Source organism: Hemicordylus capensis, chromosome 4 (genome assembly GCF_027244095.1).
Source record: "Hemicordylus capensis ecotype Gifberg chromosome 4, rHemCap1.1.pri, whole genome shotgun sequence".
Lineage (NCBI taxonomy): Eukaryota > Metazoa > Chordata > Lepidosauria > Squamata > Cordylidae > Hemicordylus > Hemicordylus capensis.
The window spans coordinates 207,036,533-207,054,757 of NC_069660.1; the positions used below are offsets into that span (position 1 = coordinate 207,036,533).

General features: G+C 44.7%; 1 protein-coding gene across 1 annotated transcript in view; it reads right to left on the bottom strand.

Annotated features, from left to right (window-relative positions):
* Nucleotides 1-1,085: 1,085 nt before the first annotated feature.
* Nucleotides 1,086-18,225, bottom strand: part of PXDC1 (PX domain containing 1) — a 60,276-nt gene continuing 43,136 nt past the window's right edge. Inside the window, exons 4-5 of the mRNA XM_053250691.1 lie at nucleotides 10,873-10,984; nucleotides 1,086-3,830 (exon numbers count right to left, since the gene is read on the bottom strand). Of these exons, the coding sequence (XP_053106666.1) occupies nucleotides 3,713-3,830; nucleotides 10,873-10,984 (230 nt within the window). The 3' untranslated portion in view covers nucleotides 1,086-3,712. The remainder of the gene's footprint in view (nucleotides 3,831-10,872; nucleotides 10,985-18,225) is intronic.

Below are 18,225 nucleotides of genomic sequence, written 5' to 3' on the forward strand. Positions count from 1 at the left end.
TTTCTCTTGGGCATTAATTACATGTGCAGTACCATTGACTAAACAGCAAGAAAGCAAGAGCAATTCAGCATGTTCCCCAGTCTAACTCAGTAAAGAAAAAGCTCTGGGTTCTCAACGATTGCTTTAGATTGCCGTTTCCTCAAAAGCAAGCCACCCAGCCAGCAAATATGCTGTGGAGGACTTAGACCCGGGAGACTCAGATTCAATTCCCTGCTCAGCCATGGACATCATGGGGTGAACTTGAGCCAGTCTCTTTTTCTCAGCCTCACCGGATTGTTGTGAGAATAAAAAGGTTGAACCATGTATTCCGCCCTGAGCTTCTTGAAAGATAAAAATGCACAAAACATACTTTAGCAGCCACAGCTCAGGGGCAAAGCACATAAGTTCAGTCTGAAGCATGTCCACTTAGTGGACCTCAGATAGGCTGGAAACACAAGGCCTATTCCCAAGCCACTGGAGAGCTGCTCCGAATCAGCATCTATATATTTAATTCTCTTACGGCCGACCGCATAGGGAACTGCGTCCAGATGCGTCTGGATGCTTGGTGGAACTCTTGCAAGGTCCTGCGAGAGTTCCAACCATTGCCTTGGGAGGGAACAGCAGCGAGGGAGGCAGGTGGGAATCGGCACAGCAGAGTCGGGGGGCGGGGAGGAAGAAAGGAGGAAACCAGAGGAATGAGGGAAACTGAAGGGGAATCAGCATGGCAGAGTCCGAGGGAAAGAAGGAAGAAAGGAGAAAACTGGACCTCAGAGAGGGTGGTGAGACAACGGACACCCGCTGTCAAGGAGCTGGAGGACAACAGGGAGGAAGAGGAGGCAGAAGGGGGTGGGGGGAGAGCAGGCTGGGGCAGAAGGGGATGGGGGGAAGAGGAGGCCAGGGCAGAAGGGACGGGAGTGGTGGGGAGAGCAGGCCGGGGCAGAGGGGGCCGGGGAGGTGGGCAGAAGGTGGGGGGAGTGTACTGCCACACAGACGCTCTGTGAGGGTTCAGCTAGTAGAGAGTATTGGCCTAAATGGACCAATGGTCTAGCTCCATGTAAGGCAGCTATGTGCAAATTAATCTTTAAAATCAAGCTCAATGGAAGGTGTTACACTTAAGAGAAGTAATATTTTATTTCATTAAAATATATTTGAAATATATCCTGTAAAAGATGTAGGGTTTTCAATAATTTATTATGTACATTAGCAAGTGTTGTTTTACAATTATTATACAAAAGAATACTGAAAGGTTCACAGGAGAACGGAGAGATGTACCAAATTCCTCAGGGCTGAGGGGGGAACCAAGACAAGTAATTTGGAATGTATTCTTTCCCCCCCATTCCTGTACATACATTGTGGTAACTGCATTGTTACCACACTACAAATTTTTACTGCTTTTATATCAATTTTTCATTCCCTCTCCTGGGAACTGTGATTTGGGGAGGATGTTGACAAGAGAACTCGTAGCCCTATCACAGTACAATGCCCAGGGCTTCTTGGAGAAAGGGAATTATCATTAAGCCAGTTGAAACCTATAATGTAAATGTGCCTTTAGTAAACCGCTCTGTCATGGCATGTGAGCTGTAAGATCAGGTGTTTTGCTATTCTATGAGCTGGAGCCAAAAACTGGGTTAACACAGCACTACGCAGTAGTAAAAAGGATTTAAGACCTGCTTCAGCTGTCACTTCAAGTGCTTCACATGAATCGAGTGCACAAGTCACATCACTGTCAAAGCAGACCTAGTTCTCCCTACTCAACTGTGCCCTATTTCCTTGTTTCAAGCCTAGGGGCTTGGTCTTTATCCTAATTCCTTCATAGAGTGCAAGAGAAGCTCTATTCTGACATTATATGTTATGTGAATGCACAGGTACATGTTTTTTTGTGAATGACTCATTTTGAAAGTGAACCTGGGCACCGATGCTTGCATGTGCACGGCGCAAATAGGAAGTGTACTACTGGACATGCATTGAACATAACTGATGAATGACTATATGTGTGTACAGATCTGTATGTGCATACACTGTACACAGATTGTTAGGTGCATTGGACATAGTTTGTTAATGGGGCTAGTCCTTTGGGTAATGGCCACCTGAAAGGACATTCTAACAGGTATCATCATGGGCTTTTAAGACTGCTCTTGTGCCTTTAACAGCTGTGCAGAGAAGTCCACTAGGTGCAGCTTCAGCTTGGCACGGGGGTTTGTTGGGGGGAAGAAGCCACATATTCCTACCTCTGTGCAGCTAGTAAAGTGACAGGAGGCCTTTTGCAGGGAACTAGACAACCCTAGAAAGGAAGCAGGGGAGAAGGGCTAGTGGGAGATACAAAGATAGGCTAGTGAAACTGTTTCTCAAGTGTGGGGACTAAAGTGACATCTGTGCATTGAAGTACTGTAGCTATATGCTTCCCACATGACTGAAGCTTCTTTTGAGAGGATGAGCAGAATGTGTGCACGAATAGTAACATGAATAGTAACAAAACCCAAATTTGGCTCCAGTTCGCTATGGCTGTTGTGCTACTAATGATGTGATACTGTTAAGAAAACACCTTACGCAAGTTCAGAGACAGATCTGTCTTAGATCTCTCAGAGCACATGAGATCTGTCTCAGACATGTTACAGTTGTTGCTGGTTTGCCACTGAAAACAACCTCTCTCTGGTTGACGGTTTCTTCCCTGCTCCTACCATATAGAATGACTTACAGCATGGATCTGTGCCAGCATGGTGTGAGTCATCATGCGCCCCATGAAATTTCCTAAATAGTTCTATACATTTAAGAGACGTGGGGATCAGTCACCATAGCTAGGCCTTTTTCGGTATCCTCCTTATGGTGAACGTACTATGCTCCAGCCCTTAGAGAACAAAGTAAAACAAAAGTATGTACTCTTGAATAAGCACTGTTAAGATTTAGAACTGCTCATATGTCCTGGTTCAGGAAGAGAAAACATATCCTATCAGCATTTCCCGCAGGCCTTTCAGAAATTCAGAGTATCTAAAAACAATTTTGCCCCTTCCCTTGCTTGTTCCCTTGATTATTTTTGTTATTATTAATTATTATTTCAAGTGAGAAAGACAGGCTTTCAGATGATTAAATAAAACCCCAGGCATATAACACATTAAATTCATCAACTCGTGTATGTGCTTCCCCCACCCCCACCCCTTTAGGCACTCATGACATAAGGCATCGGTTAATCTGGCATCTCTTAATGAAGAAACTACCATGACGCTTGCTGTAAGTTGTCACTCAAAGCAATGAAATGAAAACTGATATTTGAACATGAGGCCTTCCAAAGAAAACAATGTAAAATATCACTGTGATTGGAAACAGTTGGGGGGAAAGAAATATGGATGGCCTTTGCAAGTTTCTCTGGATATTGGTGAGAATTGGTGCCATTGATTCTTTCATAATCTCCATTGTTTTGCCAATGTTGTGGTGGCTGCTGACGTTGCAGTATATTTCCTTGAGCCTATTTAGCGCTGGGTGCTCTTGTGTCATTCCTTTTGGCAAACTGAATGTCTCATTGCTTGTTAGGAAAGAGCTGCATCTTTAAAAGGTACCTCCAGGAGCCACAGTGAAGAACCAAGCAGCAGTATTAGCTTCCAGACAATATTTGTAGTTCGCCCTCTTTGCCTTTCACCACACAACTTCAACATGCATGACGAATGCAAAGCTATGGGGCAGTGAATGTCATGAGAAAAGCCATCCATCTGACCTCAGCCATGGCGCTCACGTGGCAGTTCTAATCCAAAATATCGGTTTCAAATGGAACCAAGTGGTAGTATGACAAGTTGGTGACATAAGCGGCTGGGTCATCACTGTCCTCTAGCTCTGAAGGAAACTCACTCACATTCTCAAACCTAGAAGGGGAGAAACCAGGAGTTAATACTATTACTAATAGAGTATGGTAAGTACAGAAAGGAGAAAATGTGCTTGGAGTAGGACGTACATAAACAGACAGAAATAAAACTCCTGCAAAAAAAGGCAGAAGAAATGGTCTGCTATGTTCAGTGGTGGGCTCTCTCTCTCTGGAGTTTTCAATGAGAGGCTGGACGGCCTTTTGTCAGTGATGCTAAAGCAGTTTCCTTCACTGAGCAGGGAGTTGGACTAGCAGACCTTCAAGGTCCCTTCCAATTATAAAATTATTTGATTCAATGAATCCCTTTGAAGACAGTGTGAAGGAAACATTTTAGAATAAACTGGAGGAGGAGGAGGAGGAGGAGGTGGTTCTGCCACTGTCTTAGATGAGAACTATATATAATATGTGCCAAAAGGTTTCTGCCAAAAATGGCACCCCAGTGCCTTCTCCTGAAATAGGCAGGAACACTTATCACATGACATAACACCACCATGCTGTGAGTTTGCCCTGCCAGTGCTCCCAGTTACGCGGAGAAGGGACGGCAAAATTTACAACTTGCCATGCCTGGTGTAACTATCCCTACCTGTTATGAAGGGGGAGCACTTGACATGGGGACACCATTTTTGCCAGCATCATTGTGGCACACATAATGTGTAACTCTGGCCTCTCTCAAACCCAACATTTAGAAGGTTTGTCCACACAAACAATCTCAAAGAGTGCTGAACTGCAGTAAAGAAAAAAAACATACCATCAGCCAGGTATAGGGCTCATCTTAAACTGTTTCTGTAATTGAAACTACTTTTATGTCACAGTAGTTAGTTTGGGGTCATACCACCCACCAGTAACTGTTCAGGGAGCAGTGTTAACTGCTGAAGCAATGGTTTTCACAAATATATGGTTTTATTTATGGTGTTATAAAACCTCATAGAAACACACCAGCTTGTATACAACAACTATGGTGCTGAAAGTTTCTCCGTAAAGACAGACATGGCTGAGAAACACAAAACAATCTTGTTGACGTCAGGTGTTCTTCGCTGAGACTCCTTTGTTCAAGCAAAAGTATGTTTTGGATTTGTCCCTTGCTAACTGAGCAAAGAGGCATCTTTTTAAAAGTGGAGATACTCTTTATTTAGCAGGGAGAAAGCAACTAGCCCTATCCAACCCCAGCACAGCATCCCTCCAGTGGCTGTTGCTGGTGTCTAATGTCAGGGTTTCCTACCTTCCTCCGTGAGACAGGGTTGTTTATCCAGTCAAACGGCAGTGTGCCAAGAGAAGCAGGGGGCTCCAGGCACCAGGACAACCCCAGTAATTACATTTCAGAAGTCAGGAAGGGCTCAGAGAGATGGGCAACAGCTACTGGGGCATGGGCGGGTACAGCCCAAGAGGCAGCAGAAGGGTGGAGATGGAATAGTGATGATATCAGCTCCACAGCTGCAAATGGGTGTAGAAAGGCTAGTCAAGTGGGTGAAGTTGGAGATCAAGTCCCCTTGGGAGGCCAGGGAGTGGGTGGCCAATACACTTGCCTGGCCGGGGAAGAAGGAGCAAGCTGGAAGTGGGGGAGTGTCATAAATGCTTTATTTAAGGCAGGAGCTGCCGAAGATGAGACTATCAGCAGGGATGTGATTTGTTGGTCTGGTGGACTCCCAGAGTGGCTTTTGGCTTCTGCTGATAGGAGAAGGAGTGGAGTGAATATTATTCCCTCCTCTCCCAACTCTGAGGCAATGCCCATGCCTATAATTTAGTGTGAGAGTGTGGGAAGTTCCTCCTCCCTAAACATGGACATCTATATTACGTTTCCTTTTTAGACTGTGAGCCCTTTGGGGGTCAGGGAGCCACTTTATGTATGTATATATATATGTGTGTAAACTGCTTTGGCAACTCTTGTTGAAAAGCAGTATATAAATATTCATCACATTCGTATTAACCAGTGTGCTACTTGAATAGACTAACTACAAATGCCCGCAGTTCTACTGAGAGTTAATCCTAAAGCATACACTACATACACCTTCATATGTGCATTCAGCTCGAGCCATACTTTCTGGTCATAGCAAACTCACTAGTCTTCTGACTTCACTTAAAACGTGCTTCTTGTGGTGAAATGGCTGTGTGAGTGGGCCATCACAAGCACAGGCCACAGTCTTGCACATTATCAAAACCTTCCTTAAACCACATAACTTATGAATCATAAATATATCCTACGCCTTGATTAAAAACAAGCACTTTCCTCTAATGGTCACTATGACAAGAGGCATGTCAATTAGTCAAGCTGTTCCCATTTTTTGAAAACTTGGAGTCAGGGATGCAGGAAGGAAGCTACAGTATCTAGAGAGCATTGGGTCTCTAGACCCAAAGTAATTGAAGTCATGAAACTGAAGCCCAGATCTTCCCAATATATCAATCTGAAAACCTTTGGCTGCTGTTCCAAATGTTTCTGCTCTTCGCACTTACAGGGCATTACAGAATGAAATTCTACTTTCTACTTTTTTCTTCATTTCGAAAATGAAGATGTAATTCCTTGGCTACAGTTTTTCCAGCAAACAAATACACTTAACCAGAACTGAAGATTTTTTAAAACCCTCCTATTTATTTAGTTAACATTCTTCACCACTTCCTGTGAGGTCACATAGTGACAATTCCCAAAACCCAAATTAGTGTGGTGTGTAGGAGGATTGAGAAGATCTGAATTGAACTTGGCATCTGAAAAAGCATGTGACTGGCTATCGTGTAACTCCATCCACTTCTGCTGAACCACTGCATAGCTGCCAAAATGGGTTTGTTGGGGAAGACAAATAAGAATTGAGTTGCAAGTTGGGCTTGTGGGGAAGCAAGCACCTCACCCCTGCATGGATGTAAGTAACCATCCCACACATTATAGAAATTGGCCTTCGTTGCAGGGCTAGTTCATCAAAACACTGAGCTTGTCACCAGGCATGTAGTAACTTGGATTATAATTTACTTGCTCTGAATAGGGATGTGCACGGAACTTGTTGGAAGGAAAGGACTTTGCGCTGTCTCTTTGCCTCAGACAGTGGAGGACAGACTAGTAAGTCAGAGGGCTAGAAGGTCAAAGACATTTGGTCATCACTTCCTGCTGCTCTGATGCTATCCCTTTGAAATGTAGATTGCTAATCTTAGGGGATTCAACTTCCTTCCTCCTTCTCTCTCTTCCTACCTGGCTGTTGACCTTGCAACATGGCAAGTCTCTTGCCCTGCACCATATGTGCAGAGAAGATGGTGAATCCATCTGCATCCATTTAGATAGATAGATTAGAGATCCTAAATCCTCACTTTCCTATCTAGAATGGAGTTCCTTAATAAATACCTTTTATATTGATTTGAAACTAGCAATTGGCTCCAAGTTACTTTACTCTTAGCACACATGCATGCATAACTAAATCCGCTGTGTTTGTGCCTCTGTGCACTCTGCTATATTGAAAAAGGGATTCTCTCACCACAGAGAATTTCCAACAGAACTGACAGGGGGTGGTTCAAAGGCGAGGGGGGGCATAATGGTCACTATGGCAGGGAAGGGTGCCCTTACTCCTCCCGCCACATTTCCCCCAACAGCACTCCATTTAAAAAGGCTCCATTGGGGTGGCAGCGTACCTCCCTGCTGCCCTGGTGTACTCCTCGACTGGAAGTAAAAGAAAGAACCCGGCGTACATGCGCAAGCCAGCACGTGCGTGCACACATCGCGCTCGCTCGCACGCATGTAGGGCGCATGAGTGGGCATGGCATGCATGCACCGATGTGCTCATGTGCGCCAGATACTTCATTTTACTTCTGGCCGAGGATACTGGGGCGGCAGGGAGGTATGCTGCCACCCCGACGGAGACATTTTAAATGGAATGCTGGTGGGGAAAATGTGGCGGGAGAAGTAAGGGTGCCCTCCCCCCACTTAAAGGTATGCCCCCCACCTTCGAACAGGCAGAATGTTTGAACCAGTTTGGAGGCCCATAAAGGGCCTCCGACCCGGTTCTGTGCACATCCCTAATAGGGATATGCAAACAGGTTTGACGTCGAGCATGTTCGACGTCGAGCTGGTTCAGTTCAACCGTTCGGGGTCAAACTGAACCATCCCCTGTTCAGTCAGACCTCAGACCGAGACTGTTCGGGGCGGGAGGGGGTTGCAGACATTTTTTTTTTTAAAGAAAAAAAATTCTTTTTACTTACCCCCTTTTGGGGGAGTTGTTGGAGGCAGTGAGGGGGGCATCCACGGAGTTTCCACCGCCCCCCACCGGGCTCCCTTCATGCCTATACTGGCCGTTCGGCTGGCTATTAGGCTCGTTCGGGCCTTCCCCCTCCGGCGCATCGGCCATTTTGGAGTCTGCCCTACCTGCGCAATTGGTCTCTGCATGGGGGGGGCAGTTCAAGGGGGTGCTGGACAGAACTGGCCCGGTCACATTTGGGTCCTGGTTTGGGACTCGAACTGAACCGTACCGTACCAGCCAGTTCCATACACATCCCTAGTTCTGAATGGACTATGTAAAAACATAGCAAGTGCCAAGGTCAATGCTGGTCACACAACCACATTTTGGGCCTGTGCTTGTGCCCTGAGCATGACCTGTTCAGCATAATGAAATTGCAATATTTTTTAACCCTCTGAGTATTTTTACAGAAAAATTGGCTAAAAGTTTTATAAATAGATTTTTTTAAATATACAGGGTACGGGGTGTGTATGGGGGGGGTACACATCATGCTTCATGTTCAGTGGCTGTGTGTGAAATGGTCTTCATTTCACTCCTGAACAAATGAAGCTAACATTTTGGCTGAGCTTTGTTTAGCTAAATAGGAATGAAATATCTTTGCATTCTTTGCCTCTCTCTCGTTTTGATATTTACCATCACAGCTTAATAGTTCTTGCCATTAAAGATGTGCTCCTTTGAAGGTGAAGGTTCATGCTCAATATATAAATAAAGGGGAACTAAGTGGGCTGAGCTATAATTAGTTTATTTCTCTACTGGGTCACTTCACTCTCCTTCTTTCCTAATCAGATTGCAGCAGCTAAAAATCAGGTAGGCTAAAGCACCTAGAACAATCCAGTGTTTCACACGCATAAAGATACAGGGGAAAGAGTGCCACCTACTGAATTGGAAGCACCTCTTTCTGCAGTGGGTTAGAAGAACGCACCTGCTTCTCACTTAATTAAGCATTAAGTCCATCCCCTGATTATCTCACAAGAACGCAAGTTCTATGCACACATATCTAGGGAGGTGACATATGTTCCTGCCCCAAGAATGTGTTCATATGAGCAGGGGTATTAGCAGACTATTTTGTAGTGCGGAATGTGATTGCATGCATGAGTGTCTCAGAGTCCCTACTGGACAGCTGACTGCCCATGTTGAGGTCGACATATGGACATTGTAGAATCCAGAGGAAAGAGTTGTGGCATGCAAGGACAAGACCGTGGAGTTGAATCAGGAATATTAATGGTTTAATGAGACAGATATTATTTACAGAGAGGCAAGTGCCGTCTGCCTTCAGTGCTCTTGCTGCTGGCTGTTTGTTAGCCCCATCTCTACTCCAGGCCTAGAATAAAAGTCACTAAAGCACCATTCAAAAGCTGGCCTGAATCAAGGAATTAATAGCTCAAGTAGCAAATGTGATGACTTCACAGATAGAAGTGATAGTCATTGGCACTCAAAAGTAGCTCCTTCTGTACCAAATGAGACTTCAAACACTGTTTGGAACATGCCAAGTAGCTGATGCTGGTTCTAGTGTAAAAACACCACTGAAATCTGTGCACACAGCTGCATATACCCAGTCCACTGCTGCGTGCAAAAATCTAAAGACATTACAGGACATTATACTTGAAGTGTGGATTTATTTTTTAATTTTAATTATTTCTCTTCTTCCCTTTCTTCTGTCTTGACTGATGGAGAGTTCAGTTTTCACACTGCAAATATTTAAATTCCCACAGAATTACCTGTAACTATTACCTGTAGCTATTTAAAGTCATTTGAGGGACTTGTCAATCACCTGCCACAATAGAACTTCCCTAAAGATATTCAGGGATGAAAATCAGACAGTCAACATACTGTAGCTGTCTACGAAAACTCTATTTAAGGGATTTGATTTGATTGCTATTCTGAAACTGTCTTGGCACAAGCTTCCTATTCTTATAACAATGTATGCAATATGAGTGGGAGAAAGAAGAATTTGTAGACAAAAGCATAATTTTGTTTTTAGCACGATACTAATGTTTACTCTAATTTAGCATTAGTAGCAAAGTATCTTCTCCTAATGTACATCTGCCTTGTTGCAGGGGGTTAGCACCACTTCCTTTTTTAAAGCAGGAGGAGCAGTCTCCAACTGAAAGCAGCAGAGGGGGAGTAGATAGCCTAAATGCAAACATGAACAGAATGTTCATGAAATGGGAAAGCATTGCTGCAAGGGTGGCAGCAGGCTTGCTGCTATTCATCAGGTTTTGAAAAGCAACATGAGTGCTCCTGTCCTGGAGTGATATATTCAGGGGTGGATTAATCTTTTTGCTGCCCATAAGCAGCCAAAGATTTGCTGCCCCAGGGAGAAGAGTAAGGGGACTTGGTGGGGGAGGGAAACGTAATTCTGTTTTTTACCTTTAAAAATGCCGCTATGTAGCGGCAGAGGCTCTGCCCGCCTCCTACACCATCACAGGAGGTGAGGTCGGACACTGGAGGACGGCAGCGAAAGAGCTCCACACACAAGCCCAGCTTACTCACAAATGACACAGAGCGAGCGATTTCGGGCCTCTGTGCATGCGTGCATGATTAGAAATGTCATGAACACATCTCCTCCTAGTGCAGTCTTCCCCTTTCTCCCAGGCATAATGGGGGGCTTGCTCAAACCATCCCCTCACATGCATTCTAGAGGCACTTTGGATGAAGCCCCCCCCCCACAATTTGGGAAAAGGTGCACCAGAAGAGGTGAGCAGGACATCCTTGTACATATCCCTAATTGTGTGGATAGGGTTGGCTTGATCTTATTCAGTGAACTACAATAGAATGCTGGGAACTGGATTCTGATGAGTACCGTATCTTCATTTAAAGGTCATGTATACTTACAAGTGTTCTGCTGAATCTACATCCAGGTGCTTTTCTTTTCCATTTGGTATATTGTGATCAATGACTATCGTTTCAGTATTAGCTAAACAAAACCCATTGGACCGCATGATTTCTGTGGGAAAAGGAAAGGGAAAGCTGAAATATCAGAACAAAGTTCTCATTCTAGAAGGGTGGAAAGAAATGTGTCTCCACCCAACTCATAATATTACAACAGCTATAATATTGTGAGTCAAAGGAGGCTGATTCTTTCAAAAAGACCAGACTTGTACATGTTCTTATAAACATTTCTAACTTAAGGAGTAAGCCTTAAAAATGGGGGCTGATATACTGCGCAAATGTACAACAGCCCAGGAATGTTGTGTGCATGCAAGCTGTGCCAATGCAAACATTGTGCAAATGATGTTACCAAAGCATAAACATATTATTTCCAATGGCGTTACTCTTGTGTAGCATCATTCACACAGTTGCACAACTTGTGGGCGCACAATATTACTGGCCTGTTGTACCCTTCTGTGGTATGTCAAACAGAAATTCAGGAAGTCGGGGGGGATGGGAGGGGTTATTTCTGAGATAAAGTCCAACTCAGACTGGCAAATCCCACTTAACTTCAAATGAAAAACATCAGTTTTTTAAACCATTTTCTTGGTTATCATACCATACCAGTATATAACATACCAGTTATATATAACATACCAGTAATACAAACATCCCTGAAAAACAAGAAGTTACATTCTTCATCACAGCCACCTCTGAATTAAACGGAATCTTCCTGAGGCATGGTTTTTTGTTACCTCACACTCTGTCCACGTAACTATTCTCTGCTGAAGTGTTTACTACTGTTGCTTGCTGAGAAGGACATATGAAAGCCATCCACTATCACCTGCAAGGCATGTTGCTGAGTTTCAGATGGATTGGGGGATGGCATCACAGTCCTTCAAAAGGTTTCTGTTGCAAAAATCTGGTCGGGGTTCAGCTCAGGGGATAATGGGCAGCAAGTGGTTTAACAGGTGGTTTTCACAATAGCTGAACCCTTGGCAATACTGGTAAAGTCAACTGGAAATTGCAGCTGCCAAGGGCTTAAACAGTCCTGAAGCAATCCTTAAATGAGCTCTGAAGGTCTTACCACAACACTAGGTCCATCTGCACAGGGTTACACATAGGTTCAATTCCTATGTAACTATTATGTACCATGAAATACTAACTGCCCTGTGTGAGCGAACCAGGAGAGGGAGTGAGGCAGGAAGCACACCATCACACACCTGGGTGCTTTCCAGACTGCGCAGGAGGAAGTGTTGTAAAATCCTATGGAAAACCCTAATGTTCTGAAGCCGGTTCGAGTTAGCTGTCAGATTTTACACCACTTCCTTCTGCGCTGAGGCTTTGAGGGGAGAGGAGGGAGCACGTGATGTGATGGCTTTCTCTCCCCTCCTTCTCCTCCCTGGTGAATTTGGGCAAGAGCACTGGGGGACCACACGTCTTACTTCCCTCCATTGTGAAAACTCTCCATTTATTCCTACCCTCTGTTTCCTGTCCTTCAACCAGTTAGCAATCCACACATGTACTTGTCCCTTTATCTCATGACTGCTAAGTTTTCTCAGGAGTCTTTGATGAGGAACTTTGTCGAAAGCTTTTTGGATATCCAGGTATACTATGTCAACTGGATCACCTTGATCCACACACTTGTTGACACTCTCATAGGACTCCAAAAGGTTGGTGAGGCAAGATTTACCTTTGCAGAAGCCATGCTGGTTCTCTCCTAGCAGGGCCTGTTCTTCTATGTGCTTTACAATTTTATCCTTGAGGATGCTTTCGATCAATTTGCCTGGAATGGACGTTAAGTTAACCGGCCTGTAATTTCCCAGATCGCCCCTGGATCCCTTTTTGAAAATCAGTGTTACATTGGCTACTTTCCAGTCCTCCGGTACAGAGCCTGATTGCAGGGATAAGTTATATATTTTAGCAAGGAGGTCAGCAATTTCACATTTGAGTTCTTTTGAGGACTCTTCGATGGATGCCATCTGGCCCTGGCTATTTGCTAGTTTTCAGTTTTTCCAGACAGTTTAGAACATCATCTCTTGTCACTTCTATCTGACTCAGTTCTTTAGCCTCCATCCCCAAAAAGCCTGTTTCAAGAACAGATATATGCTCAGTATCCTCTGCTGTGAAGATGGACGCAAAGAACTCATTTAGTTTCTCTGCAACCTCCATATCCTCCTTAATCATCCCTTTCACTCCCTCATTGTCTAAATGGTCCAACTGCCACCCTGGCAGGTTTCCTGCATCTGATGTATTTATGGCTTTTATGGCTTCCTTGACTTTACCTGTTAGCCATGCTGGCATCCTCCTGGACTTAGTGATACCTTTCCTCCTTTTGGGTATACAATCTAACTGGGCTTCTAGTATTGTGGTTTTGAGTAAACTCCATGCATTTTGGAGCAAAGTGACTCTCCTGATTTTCCCTTTCAGCTTTCTTTTCACCATACTCCTCATTTGGGAGAAGTTTCCTCTTCTGAAATTCAAAGTGTCGTTGTTAGACTTCCTTGCTAATTCTCTACCTGCATGTATGCTGAATTTGATCGCACTATGGTCACTGTTCCCTAAAGGGCTGATGACACTGACATCACACACCAAGTCCTGGGTGCCACTCAGGATTAAGTCCAAGGTTGCCTTCTCTCTGGTGATTCCAAGACGAACTGTTCTAGGGCACAGTCGTTCAGCGTATCTAGAAATCTGACCTCTTTGTCATTACCTGACTGTGAATTTACCCAGTCTAAGTGTGGGTAATTGAAGTCACCCATGATTACTGCCCTGCCTCTCCTTGATGCTTCCCTGATTTCCTCCTGCAACTCCCAGTCACTGTTGATCCAGAGGATGATAGCACAACCCCAGTAGCATATTTTCTTTCAGGCCTTGTATTGTCACCCACAGAGTTTCTGTAGAGGACTCTGTTGTCAAAACCCAGATTGTACAAATTCACACCAAGCCAAAACCTATACGTAGCAAAGCAGTTTTAAGTTGCCATCTGGAAAGCACCCGGCTCCTGGATCAACTGGACTGTCTTCTCCCCAGCACAGTGACCATGAAAGACTAGTTGTGTTCTTGTTAGGGATTGCCCTGGACCACTGGAGTCAGACTCAGAGGAGTCCGATAAGGAGATAGTCAGGGAATCAGATCATGATGGAGGCCTCAGCAGTGAGCCTGAGCAGGATCGGGGGGGAGGGGTTTAAGACCAACAAACCAGAGGTCCAGACACGCCCACTGAAGCCCCAGCTAATGCAGAGACCACCAAACAAGGGATCAGGGACCTGCATGAAGCCCCTCTCAAGTCCTTGGAGACAGGGACACCACAGAACGAAGTAGCCCAGATCTGTCCAAGATGGAGACCTCCATACCCAGACCATCGTGAGTGTGGAGAGTCCCTCTGTGGTCTCTGATGAGCTTTCCCATCTGATCAAACAGTGCGGGAGGAAGGGCCATGAAGCCCTCTGTGAACGCAAGTGAAGTGCTTGCCTGCAAGCTAGAAAGGAATTTGGGTTGAGGGCTACTCATAAGCAAGGAAAAGGGTCTCCTTGTGAGGAGGAGTTCTACTTGGAAGCCAGCAGGCAGGCAGCTCCAGTTGCAACCAATGACTCATTAGGGTGTGCTCTCCAAGTCTCAGCTTTATAAGCTGCTCAGTCTAACCTACTCACTGCTGGAACACCAGCTCTTGTATCTAGTCTTCCCCTGCCCTTGCTTTTGTATCTGGCCAGTAGCTGAGACCTTCAAGCCTTAGCTGGCTTCTGTCTTGCTCAGCCTTACTCCTGTCTCTAACCATTGTCTGGCTCCAGACCCTGCTGCTGCCAGCATCTGCTTTCATCAGTAGTCCTGCTTGAACTTTGACTCTGCCTTGACCTGAGACCTACTCTAGCAGCCTCAATCTTGTGACCTTGCTGGCACCTCCTTGCCCCCCTGCTGAAACTCTGAGTTGAGCACTCCTGGCTGTGTGGAGGCCTTGCCAATGTGCCAGGACAGTCCTGTATGAGAAAACCAGGAGAGGGAAGGAGACCAAGATATGATCACATAGCCAGCTTCTCCAGAAGTTTGTCAGCTGCTTTGGAGATGTTGATTAAAAGGAGGGATACCCAAACAAACAAACCAGTGAAAATTTCTGCATGTATTCTTACAACTGGCTTTATAAAATCACAGGTGTCTAGACATGAACTGATCAAGAATGTCCCTCAAGGAAACTACCATGTTCCTGTGGTAACTTGGCACTCTGTAATATATTTTAAATATTTTGTATTTTTTAGATCCTCCTTTCTTTAGTTTTCACTGTAATACCAATCTCAGTGATACATGCAACATTCTTTCTCACAATCTGTTTTATTGTATTACTATATTATAACCTGTGCTGGTCATTGACTGTAATAAAGGTGGATGGATTGATTGATTGATTGTGGTAAGTAGCTAATGTGAAACCTCTGTCATTTTTGGACTTCTGTTGGCCATCTTTGAGCCCTTGTTCATCTGTTTTGAAATGGTATTTTATGAGTTTTTATCCTAGGAACATAGGAAGCTGCCATATACTGAGTCAGACCATTGGTCTATCTAGCTCAGTATTATCTTCACAGACTGGCAGCGGCTTCTCCAAGGTTGCAGGCAGGAATCTCTCTCAGCCCTATCTTGGAGAAGCCAGGGAGGGAACTTGAAACCTTCTGCTCTTCCCAGAGCGACTCCATCCCCTGAGGGGAATATCTTACAGTGCTTACACTTCTAGTCTCCCTTTCATATGCAACCAGGGCAGACCCTGCTTAGCTATGGGGACAAGTCATGCTTGCTACCACAAGACCAGCTCTCCTCTCCTGTGGTTGACTTTTAAAATACATACAAATGTTTTTATAATGCATATATGTAGTAACATATCTGACTTGTGATCCTCATTGTGACTGACACAACTAGGGAAGAGCACCACAAAGATGGCTCTGGTGACGGAAAGTGAAGCTCTGTTTATCTTTAACAGAATTCTGCCAAGTGATGACAGACTTCAACAACAGATTTTCAATGGAAAAAATAATGAAAGGCTCTTGTATCTTACTATTCAGTATTTTTGGCAAAAATAATGAGAGATTTCTCTAATTGGGCAGAACATTTCAAAGCCAGAAACTTTAATCCGTGGACCCCTAAAGATTTTGGCTGACATCCAGGCTAAATAACTCCTGGACAGTAGAATTAAGTATTCCTTTAGAGTAACTCCTGAGTAGTGTTCTTGAGTAACTTCATCAGGATGTTGGCTTTTGCCCATCGTATCAAACTAACATGACTATGCAAGATATAATGGAATTATTCTGTTATTCTGGCTTTCATACAAATGTTTTTTTTTTAATTGAGACTTAAAACTTGAGCAGGAGAAGTACTCCCCTTTGTTCTTTCTGAGTTTAGTAGTACACAGGAATTGTTTCTCTCTTCCTGTTGCCTCCTTCCTCACCCTGCCCCAGTGGAAATACATTTGTATGACATCTCCTGCAACAAAAGACTGTATTGCAGAATAAGATTTAAACTCAAAGCTGAAACTAGTTTCCATCGGGGAGGCTTGTTCTTCCTTTTTAAATCTGGAGTGGGACTGTGTTGAAAACGGGTTTTCCTTTAATAAACAGACATCCCTCCCAGCAGCACATCTTCTTTTGATGACACAAGCTGGCAACAAAGCTGTAGCAGCTACAGTATGAAATGTGACCAGAATGCTACTTTGGGGTGGAGAGATCTCAACATGTCCTTGTTGAGACTGAGACCACAGCTTCTCTCTTCCAAGGTTAAAAACAACCTCAGCACAGTTAACTTGAACAATCTTTTGTAGCAAAATCATTGGGAAATTTTACCCTGCAAGATTTTGAATGGAAAACTGGAGAGAAGGCACACCCTCGTCCTCAAGACAACAATGGGTAGAACAATCTTATTTATATGAATGTCTTGGGTCAAAGTGTACAAAAGTGAAAATATTTGCTTATTACAAAAATAACCAAACATTCATGTCATTGCCAATATAAAACACCTAGAGGCGGTTCCCATGACCAGTTACAGAGCCGGCGAGGGCTGGGAGGATCGGGGGCCACCCGGAAGCTCCAGCATGCCCTGCAAGCCGGGAGGCTGCTGTTAAGTCTCCCGGTCGGGGGTCTACTCATGAGTTGCCACGGCACAGAGCCGCACCGCGGCAACACATGATTCAAAAAACAAGGTTTGCAGAGCGCTTGCTCTGCAAACCTGGTTTTAGGGCAGGAGTAGTTTAAGCGGGTTACCCGCTGAAGAACCACCGGGCTCACAGCCGAGCCCAGTGGTTCTCACAATGGGAGAAAATCGGGCTAGCCTCCACTAGCCCGATTTTCTCCCATCGTGTGAATAGCCTCCTAGTTTTGTTATAAGCTTACATATATTTGTGTTACCTCTACATTTTATCTTTGATGATAATCCCCGAGAAGAAATCCATTCTGAGGTAAATTACGCAAGCATTCTGTGTGTATGGTTTCTATCAACTGTGCTTGGGAAGGGGAAAATCTTTATTGGGGATCAATATGGCTAGGAAGGGTTAACCCCACCATCCCCTGTGTGGGCCCAAATCCCTTCCTTGGTTGAAACTGGCTAGGAGAAGTAGAATACAACATGAATCAAGGGTTAGGGATGTGCACGGAACCAGTTCAAACAACTGGTGGTTCTACCGGTTTGAAGGTGGGGGGTGACTTTATGGGTACACATGCATTTGTGCACACATGCGCACATGCATCGGGTACTTCCGCCTACTTCCAGTCCGACCAGGGGACAGGGCGGCAGGGACGTATGCTGCCGCTCCACCAGACCAGTTTAAAATGGAGCACCAGTGGGGGTAAGTGGGGGGAGGGGAAAGTGCACCCTCCCCCCCCTTAAACTCATCCCTCCCACCACCTTCAAACTTCCCCACGCCAGTTCCATGCACATCTCTATCAAGGGTATGGGAAGAACAAGATTTTCAGACAGGATGTTGAAATGTTATGCCTTGCTCTTGCCATACCCTTGGTTCATTTAACATGGATATTATGCAGAGATTTGGCAGCACCTAAGTACACTCAGAAACATTTGGCAGTGGTGAAAGGAACTGTCACCATTTCTGCATATATTCTGTCCCCTTTGTGATTGTTCTGACCATTTGCCATTTGTCCTAAGACCAGCTCAGAACATCTGATTGCATGCATCTTAAGACAAACGAACCGTGACACTGAAGAAACATGAATGCATGTCTTTAATGCCTTTTATTTATTGATTTTTGTTAAAAGCACCTATTGGTGAGAGGGCTGATTTGGATCAGTGCTGTGGCATAAGAGAGAGGGTTTAACTCCCCCAACCCAA